The sequence below is a fragment of the Gracilinanus agilis genome, unplaced genomic scaffold (genome assembly GCF_016433145.1).
Source record: "Gracilinanus agilis isolate LMUSP501 unplaced genomic scaffold, AgileGrace unplaced_scaffold17356, whole genome shotgun sequence".
In the NCBI taxonomy this organism is placed as follows: Eukaryota; Metazoa; Chordata; class Mammalia; order Didelphimorphia; family Didelphidae; genus Gracilinanus; species Gracilinanus agilis.
Window position 1 is genome coordinate 1 of NW_025348425.1, and position 10,533 is coordinate 10,533.

Genomic DNA, 10,533 nt, shown 5'->3' on the forward strand with positions numbered 1-10,533 from the left:
TTCCCTCCTTGTAGTTTGGAACCTCTTCGACCACCACCAGGGAGTAGTAGAAGAGCCCCACAGGAAAGATAGGCAGGCCAATGGCAGTCGCGCCCCCCTCCTCCCCAATTTGGTGATGTTCTCTCCTGCCCTCTGTCGACTTGGCCACTACCACCTAGCTGGGCAGATGGCTGCCTGGGCTGACTCGAAGTTATTCCCTTTCCCCAATAAATGTCATGTGCCCCCTTGGCCTGATCAGAGCTCTTCCGGTCCTCCCACCCAGAGAGGTCTTGCCACTGACTTCATCCCTAGGCCTGCTTAAAGATGTCCTCCTACCGGTCAGGCCATCTCTGTGGAGAGGCAACCTCCCCTCCCCCCCAGCGATCAGCTCTTGACTTTCCCCCAACATCCTGGGCTACTTTGGCATGGATCCTTTTCTTCAGACTTATTGCTGCACCCATTCCTGGGAGGACTTCTCTTCCCAGGTGTTTTGATTCGTACTAGCTGGTTCTCAATGGGACCGTCTACCCGAGACTCCTTCCTCTCTGCCCCTTCGTGTCTGGGTCACTGTTGCGTTTCTTTCCCCGAGTCCTCCCTCTCTCTGAGCCAATTCCGACAACCCTCATTTGTGGCACTTCCAGATGTCCAGCTCGCCGCTGTCCAAGAAGCGTCGCGTGTCCGGGCCTGATCCAAAACCAGGTTCTAACTGCTCTCCTGCCCACCCTGTTCCCTCTGACGCACCCACTGCACCTGCCAACGTGAGTGTTCAGCACTGAGCCAAAGTGCACGGTGGATGCTGGGGCTTGGGTCAGCCTCACCTCACCCCGTGTATCCCTTTGTCTCTTCCTTCGTCCATAGGGAATGGCCAAGAACGGGAATGAGGCAGATATCGACGAGGGCCTGTACTCCAGGCAGCTGTGAGGCTGGAGCTATGGGGCGGGGGCTCGGGTGTCAGACATGGGGCTGCTCTCTAGAGTCACCTAGCTGAGACCTTTCTCTTATCTCCTCGTCAGGTATGTACTGGGTCACGATGCCATGAAGCGACTTCAGACCTCTAGTGTCCTAGTATCTGGTCTCCGGGGCCTGGGAGTTGAGATTGCCAAGAACATCATCCTTGGTGGGGTCAAGGCTGTTACCCTACATGATCAGGGTGCTGCCCAGTGGGCTGATCTCTCTTCCCAGGTAACCTCAACCTATCTCCGTGGCACATTTCCTCCTCCTCCCCCCCACCCCCAGATCCCAGTCATTCACCCTTTCCCTTCTTCCAACACTTAGTTCTATCTTCGCGAAGAAGATGTGGGCAAGAACCGGGCAGAGGTTTCACAACCCCGTCTGGCTGAGCTCAATGCCTATGTTCCCGTCTGTTCCTACACAGGGCCTCTCACTGAGGACTTCCTCAGCAGCTTCCAGGTACCTCTGCGCCCTTGTCTCTGAATCTTGGTCCTTGCCCGGTTGTCTTTCTTTACCCCTTTCCTCAGTGGCCTTGACCAAGGCAAGGTGCTTTGTCTCTCCCTCACTCTTGAAAACAGAAGAGCTTTGGCTAGGTGGTTCCTGACTTTAGGGATTGGCTGCCATGAAGCCCGAGGCCAGGGAGTCGAAGGGGGGGAGTAGGTAGCAGAGCATTTTTCCCACTTCATCTGACTTCAGAGCGAAGTCACTTTCCACTAGAGATGGATGAGCCGCTCCGATTCCCTCCCAGTTCCCGTCTGGCAGCCCTGAATCCTCCCTCCACGGAAGCCCATGACTTCCCTAAGGCAGCCTTTCCTCATGCACAGGTTGTTGTCCTCACCAACTCTCCCCTGGAGGAGCAGTTGCGTGTAGGCCAGTTCTGCCACGGTCATGGTATCAAGCTGGTGGTGGCAGACACCCGGGGCCTCTTTGGGTAAGTCTGTCCTGGCATCGTGGCTCTGTAGTGCATCCTGTGGTGGCAGGGCCCACGAGGACTGCTTGGGAAAAGGGAAGGAAAGGCTGAGCGACATGGCCGGGTCCCTGCTTGGGCGCAGAAGTTGAGGGCTGTGTGGGCTCTCTGCTGCTTTTCCCACAGCCAGCTGTTCTGTGACTTTGGGGAGGAGATGATTCTGACAGATGCCAATGGGGAGCAGCCACTTAGCGCCATGGTCTCCATGGTGACCAAGGTGAGGCGCTGGTTTCTGAAATCCCCACCTGGGCTGGGTAGGCTCCAGACCTCGATCTCCCTCCCCGTCACACTCTGCCTGCTCTGTGGCTCCCTCAGGACAATCCCGGTGTGGTCACCTGCCTGGACGAGGCCCGGCATGGCTTTGAAAGTGGCGACTTTGTCACTTTCACTGAGGTGCAAGGCATGAGTGAGCTCAATGGCATATCACCTGTGGAGATCAGGGTCCTAGGTGAGCAAGATGGTTGCCCGCAGAGGGGTGAGCAGAGGGGTTGCTGTGCTGTTTGCCTTTGGGTGACTGGTCTGGCCCTCCAGGTCCGTACACCTTCAGCATCTGTGACACAGCCAGATTCTCTGACTACATCCGTGGTGGGATCGTCACCCAGGTCAAAGTACCCAAGAAGATCAGCTTTGTGAGTCTCTCTAGGGCAGGTGGTGGGCGGAGGGTTGGTGCCATGAGAGACTGAGCATCGCTGTGTCAGAACCCGATGAGCTTATATAATGCCTGGCACATGGGAGGCACTTAGATGCTCGTTTCCTTCTTTCCTGGCTTGACCTTCCCTCCAGAAATCACTACCCGTATCCCTGGCTGAGCCAGAATTTGTGATGACGGATTTTGCCAAGTTTTCTCGGCCTGCCCACCTCCACGTGGCCTTTCAGGCCCTGCACCAGTTCTGTAGCCAGCGAGGGCGGCTGCCCCACCCTCAGAATCAGGTGCGTCACCCTTTTCCGGGCCTGGCCCGGGGGTAGGTGGTGGCCCCCAGGCCTTCTATCGTTGGGGTCTTCGGGACACCCCGCTTACTGCCCATCCTCCTCCTTGCTAGTCGGATGCAGCTGAGATGGTCAGCCTGGCACAAGGGATTAAGGAAGCCGCCTCATCTGGACTACTGCAGGAAGACCTGGACGAAGAGCTGGTGCGGCAGTTGGCCTACATGGCAGCTGGAGACCTGGCCCCTGTCAATGCGTTCATTGGGGGCCTGGCTGCCCAAGAAGTTATGAAGGCAAGTTGGGTAAAAGGCTCCAGTATTGACCGTTGTGGCGGGGTGGGGGAGGAGATGGAGATGCCTTGGGTCCGTGTGCCAAGCAGTCCTTCTGCTGCCTCAGTTTCTGGGGATTTGTCCTCCCTCGTTGGGCTAGACTGAGCAAAGCCCTTGGGTCCAATTCTGCACTTCCCACCAGGCTTGCTCGGGAAAGTTCATGCCCATCATGCAGTGGCTTTACTTCGATGCTCTGGAGTGTCTGCCAGAGGACAGAGAGGCCCTGACAGAAGACAATTGCCGGCCGGTAGGTCCTTTTTGGCACCGAGAACAGAGTGGGGTGATCTCTGGGGCTCGCTCTCCCTTCTGACCTGCTCTCTCCTGCAGCGGCAGACACGGTATGATGGGCAAGTGGCTGTGTTTGGCTCCCATCTGCAGGAGAAGCTTGGCAAGCAGAGGTACTTCCTGGTGAGTAAACCTGGGCCCATCCCTGTCTTGTGGCTTCAGTGTTCATCTTGTCCACTTTTTAGCCAAGGAGGCCTCACCTCTCCTGTACAGGGTCCTAGTCTTCCAGTTGACAAGCCCTTCTGTTTGCAGGTCGGGGCAGGGGCCATTGGCTGTGAGCTGCTCAAGAACTTCGCCATGATTGGCCTGGGCTGTGGGGACGGCGGAGAGGTCATTGTCACAGACATGGACACTATCGAGAAGTCCAACCTCAACCGGCAATTCCTCTTCCGGCCCTGGGATGTCACGGTGAAGATCCTTGGGCTCCCCTGTGGGTGACGTGTGGGTGGCAGCGGGCTGACTGCTCAAGGATTTGATCTCGTGTGTCTATCTGTAGAAGCTCAAGTCTGACACGGCAGCTGCCGCCGTTCGCCAAATGAATCCACAGATGCACGTGACGAGTCACCAGAACCGTGTGGGGCCTGACACTGAGCGGATTTATGACGATGACTTCTTCCAGGCCCTGGATGGTGTGACCAATGCCTTGGACAACGTCGATGCACGTACGTGCGTGTGTCAAGCCGGGAGCTAATGGCATGGCGGGGGTCCCCTGTTCCCCCTCCCCACCTTGGAACTAACTCGCATCTTTCCTTCGCCCAGGCATGTATATGGACCGTCGCTGCGTGTACTACCGGAAGCCTCTGCTGGAGTCGGGAACCCTGGGGACCAAGGGCAACGTCCAGGTGGTGATCCCTTTCCTCACCGAGTCCTATAGTTCGAGCCAAGACCCTCCAGAAAAATCAATCCCCATCTGTACCCTCAAGAACTTCCCCAATGCCATTGAGCACACGCTGCAGGTAGGAGGCATGGATCCAGGCTGGGGAGGTGCGGGAGGAATGGCACTTGGTCCCCAGCGCCCCCCCCCCCCCCCAAACAACCAGATTGTACCTCGATCCCCACACAGTGGGCCCGGGATGAGTTTGAAGGCCTCTTCAAGCAGCCAGCAGAGAGCGTCAATCAGTACCTCACGTAAGTGGCACCAGGCCCTTTCCCCACCTCTCTGGCCCTGAATCCTTGTGCTAGCTCCCACTCCTAACCCACCAGCCGCCTCCCCCACACCCACAGAGACCCAAAGTTCGTGGAGCGAACACTGCGACTGGCAGGGACACAGCCCCTGGAGGTGCTGGAGGCCGTGCAACGGAGTTTGGTGCTACAGCGTCCCCGTAGCTGGGCTGACTGCGTGGCCTGGGCCTGCCTCCACTGGCACGCCCAGTATGCCAACAACATCCGTCAACTCTTGCACAACTTCCCTCCTGAGCAGGTAACTCCGAAAACCTGAGTGGGGATTCTGGGAGGTGGCGTACATCTCCCAAGACCTCCCGGTGATGCCCTCCCTACTTGCTTAATTTCTCTGCCAGCTGACAAGCTCTGGTGCCCCTTTCTGGTCTGGACCCAAACGATGTCCTCATCCCCTCACCTTCGATGTCCACAATGTGAGTGCCTTCTCCCTATGCCAGTACCAGAGGGGAGAATCTGCGGGAAGGGGGCCCAGCCGTAGTCAGAGAACGCCACTGGCTGCTTCCATTGGAGAAATGAAGAGGCCATAGAGTAAGTATGGGGAGCCTTGGGATCTCTCCCTCAATCTGCCTTCTTGCAGCCCCTGCATCTGGATTACATCATGGCGGCTGCCAACCTGTTTGCACAGACGTATGGGCTGGTGGGCTCTCGGGACAGAGCGGCTGTGGCCACACTTCTCCAAACTGTGCACATCCCAGAATTTACTCCCAAGTCTGGCGTCAAGATCCACGTCTCTGACCAGGAGCTACAGAGTGCCAACACTTCTGTTGGTAAGTGCTGGCTCCCCTCGGGCCCCAGGCCCCAGGCCTTCTCTCTTCCCTCTTACCTGGTCTGCCCTCATTCTCTGGAGCCTTTGTCCTCAACCTGGTCTTCTTCCTTGTGCCCCTTCTTTCTGCCGGGGCCACAGATGACAGCCGGCTAGAAGAACTGAAAGCCACGCTACCGAGCCCAGAGAAGCTGTCTGGATTTAAGATGTATCCCATTGATTTTGAGAAGGTACTGGGGCATCGCGCTCGCGCGCGTGTGTGTGTCTCTCTCCCCCCGCCCCCTCTGCCTCCCTTGGGGTAGGTGGCCATGTTTGGGGAAGCTCCCCAAGGACTCAAGCCTGCCTTCCTTGCTCCTCCTGCTAGGACGATGACAATAACTTCCACATGGATTTCATCGTGGCGGCCTCCAACCTCAGGGCTGAGAACTATGACATTCCCCCTGCCGACCGGCACAAGGTGAGAGGCCCTGCCCTGCCCGCCCAACTGCTTCCCCTCCTTCGCAGCCACATGCATGTCGTGACACCACAGGGGATGGGGCTCTTTGTGTCCACAGAGCAAGCTGATCGCTGGGAAAATCATCCCGGCCATCGCCACGACCACTGCGGCTGTGGTTGGTCTTGTGTGCCTGGAGCTGTACAAGGTAGTGCAGGGCCACCAGCGGCTTGAGGCCTACAAGAACGGCTTTCTCAACCTTGCCCTGCCATTCTTTGGCTTCTCGGAGCCCATCGCGGCACCCCGTCACAAGGTCAGAGGGGAGACTTCCAGGTGTCTGAGAAGGGGCAGAGGCGGCCCTGGGCCAGCCAGGGAACCAGGACTGACAGGGTGCTTTGGCCTCTGTTGTTCACAGTACTATGACCATGAGTGGACACTGTGGGATCGTTTTGAGGTCAAGGGACTGCACCCTGGGGGCGAGGAGATGACCCTCAAGCAATTCTTGGACTACTTCAAGGTGCCAGGGGTGGGGAGAAAGGGAAAGGGGGAGGCTATGGGGCTTGCGGGGTGGCAGGGGTGGTGGGGGAAGTTGGCCCCTCTGACCACGGAGTGGTTTCCTCACAGACAGAGCACAAGCTGGAGATCACAATGCTGTCCCAGGGTGTGTCCATGCTCTACTCTTTCTTCATGCCAGCTGCTAAGCTCAAGGAGCGGCTGGACCAACCGTGAGTGTTCCTGTGGCCTGTGACCTGCCATGGGAAGTGGCAGGGAGGGTTGGGCCCAAGTCCTTGGGTTGACTTGGCCTTCACCGCCATCTTCCTTGGACTCCCCTCACAGGATGACTGAGATCGTGAGCAGGGTGTCAAAGAGAAAGCTGGGCCGCCACGTGCAAGCTTTGGTACTGGAGCTGTGCTGTAATGACGACAGTGGCGAGGACGTGGAGGTACCCTACGTGCGCTACGCCATCCGCTGACCCCTCTCCTGGGCCTCCCCCTCTGGGGGGCTGGGACCCCCCACCCCACCCCCTTTGCCTAGGGCACTGGAGGGCATGACTTTGTACTGACCCCGGAATAAAGTTATTGACGGAAACCAAAGGCCAGGGCTGCTGTGTGTGTGGCTGGGGGGGGCGGGGGGGGGGCGCTCCAAATCTCCCCAGTGATTCCTCCTTGGCTTCCTTTAGTGACAAGAGTACTTCCTGCTAGGATATCACTCGGTCGGAAGAGAGTTCACTACCTGACTGGCAAAGTAGCATGAGAAGCCGGGGCGGGGTGCACTCACTCGGGGATGTCAAGATCTTCACGCTGTATATACGTGCCGCCCACTTCATCCCCCTCTACTCCCCGATGGCCCGGGAAGGCCACATTGTGGAGTGGTCTCGAGGGGCCCAGCTTAGTAGAGAGCCTGCAGGGTCTCTGTCAGACAGAGGCGAGCCTGGCTGGGGCTTCGCCATCTCCGTCACCCGTGGGTGCACTTTCACCAATCACGGAATGGCCCGGCCCACTGGCGAAGCACACATGATACACAGGCTTTGGGATGTGACTGACATGGGAGTTTCTTTTCCCCGGAGGCTTTTTTCACGGAAGCCAGTCAGGGAGGGGGGAAGGAGAGAAAGTGGGTTGTTGTCAGCTTTTGGAACAACTGCCGGCTACCGTCACAGGGACAGAGAATGGGAAGGTCCCAGCCAAGTAACGGAGTCCCGCTCCCTCGAGTGGTCATGGTCGTAGATGGTGGCACAGGCCCTCCTCGGGGATCTCCGGGACAGCCCATCTCATGGGAATGTCTTCCCTGAGACACCAGCCCCTTACTGGCCCCTTCTCCATCACTAGCTATGCCACACCCCAGTTGAGGAGCCAATGCCCCGGGACCTGAAAGAATGTAAGAAGCGGGGACCAAATTGGAGAAAGGAAGGGATTCAGACGAGGACTCGAAGGGCCCCAATTCCAAAGTCTCTCAGAGGTGAAGGTTCAGCAGGGGAACAGGAAGAGGCCAGGAATGGCTTCAATGAAGGTTGCCACCAAGGGTTGAGCCCAAGCTGGGCCCTAGTGCTCTTGCAGAGGCGTCAGCCCTGTTGCTAGGCAGCGGAAGCTGGCTCAGCCAATCACAGGAGTCTGGGGCCAGCCTCCCCCCCCCCCCTCATTCCCACGGACAACAGTGGCCCCTGGTCCCAGTGTCCAGAGGAGAGCAGAGGTGGCAAGAGCCAGGCGTGACCTTTGCCTTGGTCACCCTCGTCTCAAAGCAGTTTTCTGAGTGTGTGCAGCTCCCGTAGAGCGCGCGCGCGCACACACACACACACACACACACACACACACACACACACACACACACACACACACACNCACACACACACACACACACACACACACACACACACACACACACACACACACACACACACACCCCACTATCGGAGAGCCTGAGAATCCGAAGGCCGAAAATAAAGCCACCCAGGGACTCTGGCTGGGGCAGGGTGCCCAACAAGACGGCCCTGGTGGGTTTTGTGAGGAAGCCAAAACCAAGGAGCAAAAGCTGCTTTGATTCAAGTCAGTGTAGCCAGAGGGCTGGGCTGGAGAACACAAAATGAGGGTTTGAGGCAGAAAAAGCCCTGAAGAAGGGCACTAGATTGCCAGGCCACAGGCCTACCTCCCCATTCGATGACACCTTAGTCCCAGCAGGGCAGAGCCAAATTCAAATCCAGGCACGCTCTCCGGGGTCCGGATCGGGTGACCTTGAGCTCTCTGCCCAGCTCGTCTGCTGGCATGGGGAGAGTGATAGTACTAGTTGGGTGGGAGTCAAAAGTTGCTGGAGGGTCTCTGGGGAGAATGACCAGAGGTGGGCTGAGCAGTCTGGGGAATGATGCTTGGGAGGGTCTAGGCCAGGGGCCGGCAACCTTTTGGGCCGCGAGAGCCATAAACGCCACCTTTTTTAAAATGGGATTTCGCGAGAGCCGTACAGCGCTCACAGGGCGCGCTGCTGTAACGGCGCCTGAACAAAAATGGACTTTATGGCTTCTGCCGACCCCTGGTCTAGGGACAGGAAGAGTGGGAGGCAGCCGAGCTGGCCTGAGGTGCCAGGGGCTTTGAGAAGCTGGGGAGGGCCTTTCTGAGACTATCTGAGGGGCGAAGAAGGAGTTGGAGGAACAGGGAATCTCGGAGCCTCCCCCAGGGTGAGGTGCTCTGCACCCTCGCCAGGCCTCCATTTCTTTAACTTAATTTCCTTAACAAGTCAAAGTGCCGCCTACACTGGTTCCCAGAATTCCAAGGAGCAATGGACCCGCCCAATTTGAAAAGTGGCTCGAAGACCTCTCCTCTCCCAAGGGTGAATGCTGTTTGTTTGTCCCTCCCTCCCTCCCTCCCTCCCTCCTTCCACGTGAGCTCAGTGAAGGCTCTCTTCACTTGTGCCCTGCGCCCCACAGCAACGTGCCACAAGAATGAACTCCAGGTGAAACATGGGCTTTTATGTACAACGGGCACCAGACAGCAGGGGGAGGGCTTCAATAATAAAATACAATCTGTATTCACTGGCTTAGACCTTCTCCCCCACCCGGAAGACCCAGCCCTGGCTGCCCCCAGTGGGCAGTGAACCATAAATTACAAAAAAAGAGAAACATCTCGAGGGGGATTGGGGAGGGGGGGAGGGGGGAAGGACGGTGGAGGGAGGCCAGGACTTATTGCTCTGACTAGGAGTGGGGCAGGCACTTGAGTGGCTGCCCATGGAGGAAGGGGTGAGCCCAGGGACGGGAGGGGGCAGCGGCCATGGCTGGGGGTCCCCGGGGCCAGGGAAAGAGGGCTAGAGGGAAGCCCTGGGGAGCAGTACCTGAGATGGTCCAGGGCAGTGGGTGCTGGTGATCTGTGGGAACGAGGAGGGGGACAGGATGGTGCTCACCCCCCCTCAGTTTCCCCCTCCTTCAGTCCATGTCCATGGGCTCGACCCGGGGACAAGGGCCTGGGCCATCGCTAGGGGGTGTGGAGACCGTGTTGGTCAGGCCAGGCCGGGTTGGGGACCGATGCACCTTGTCCTGCCGCTGATAGAATAGAACATAGGCCGCCTTGGACTGTGAGGGGTGAACGAGAAGAGGGAGCGATTGGTGGGGTCAGAGTGAGCGAGCGAGCGAGCGAGCGAGCGAGCGAGCGAGCACGCCGCCCAGACAAGACCTGCACTGATGGCCGACACAAATGCAGACAACCACACGCACACAGGCACACAGGCACACGCACACAGGCACACACACACACACAGGCACGCGACGATGGGCTGGAGTCTCGCCACAGCTGCCCACCTCAATCTGGCTCTCAGACACGGGGGAGACGCTGCTGTCATCAAAGTAATGCCACTGACCACTGTCCTTGTTCCGGGCAAATGTTGTATCTGAAAGCAACAGAGTTTCTTTGCTGAGCCTGGGGTGTGCCCTCATGGAGCCCCTTCGTGGCCCCACCCCAGGGTCCCACATACAATGCCCATCACGCAGGCCTCCATAGTGGTTCGAGACAGCGATGAGGTCGTATTTGCAGGGAGCTGGGTCAGCCTCGCTCCTTGGTTTGATGAGAAACTCTGAGAAATCAAGGTCCCTGGCAGGGGGAGGGCAGGAAGGAAGCCTGGGTAAGCTCTCTGCCCCCAGGCACCTCGCCTCGCCCACCCTCCCACCCTCCTCGGCGGCCTTGCCACTGACCGGATAGGGAACTCGACTAGTGTGTCCAGCTTCTCACGGGAGAACTTGGTGTAGGAG

At 58.2% G+C, this 10,533-nt stretch overlaps 1 protein-coding gene and 1 long non-coding RNA gene across 2 annotated transcripts; one reads left to right on the forward strand and one right to left on the reverse strand.

Annotated features, from left to right (window-relative positions):
• The first annotated feature begins 29 nt into the window (after window positions 1–29).
• Window positions 30–6,904, forward strand: LOC123254198 (ubiquitin-like modifier-activating enzyme 1). The gene is made up of 25 exons (XM_044683256.1): window positions 30–737; window positions 838–896; window positions 993–1,161; window positions 1,255–1,389; window positions 1,755–1,861; window positions 2,024–2,114; window positions 2,213–2,345; window positions 2,429–2,526; window positions 2,681–2,827; window positions 2,938–3,114; window positions 3,293–3,397; window positions 3,478–3,558; window positions 3,688–3,843; window positions 3,932–4,097; window positions 4,195–4,391; window positions 4,499–4,563; window positions 4,660–4,855; window positions 4,953–5,027; window positions 5,192–5,381; window positions 5,519–5,607; window positions 5,742–5,834; window positions 5,932–6,123; window positions 6,226–6,327; window positions 6,435–6,535; window positions 6,648–6,904. The coding sequence occupies exons 1-25, from the start codon at window positions 621–623 to the stop codon at window positions 6,781–6,783; spliced, it is 3,177 nt and encodes a 1,058-aa protein (XP_044539191.1). The 5' UTR covers window positions 30–620; the 3' UTR covers window positions 6,784–6,904.
• A 2,339-nt stretch (window positions 6,905–9,243) lies between these two features.
• LOC123254199 lies at window positions 9,244–10,533 on the reverse strand. Its single transcript, XR_006506659.1, has 4 exons — window positions 10,477–10,533; window positions 10,260–10,375; window positions 10,087–10,175; window positions 9,244–9,861 (listed from the first exon to the last, which is right to left on the reverse strand). It is a non-coding gene; the product is annotated as an uncharacterized LOC123254199 (long non-coding RNA).

Coding starts and splice junctions, on each gene's coding strand:
- LOC123254198 (XM_044683256.1), top strand. CDS start 621: ATGTCCAGCTCGCCGCTGTCCAAGAAGCGTCGCGTGTCCGGGCCTGAT. Junction 5,028..5,191: donor TCACCTTCGATGTCCACAAT/GTGAGTGCCTTC, acceptor GCCTTCTTGCAG/CCCCTGCATCTGGATTACAT. Junction 5,382..5,518: donor GAGTGCCAACACTTCTGTTG/GTAAGTGCTGGC, acceptor CCGGGGCCACAG/ATGACAGCCGGCTAGAAGAA.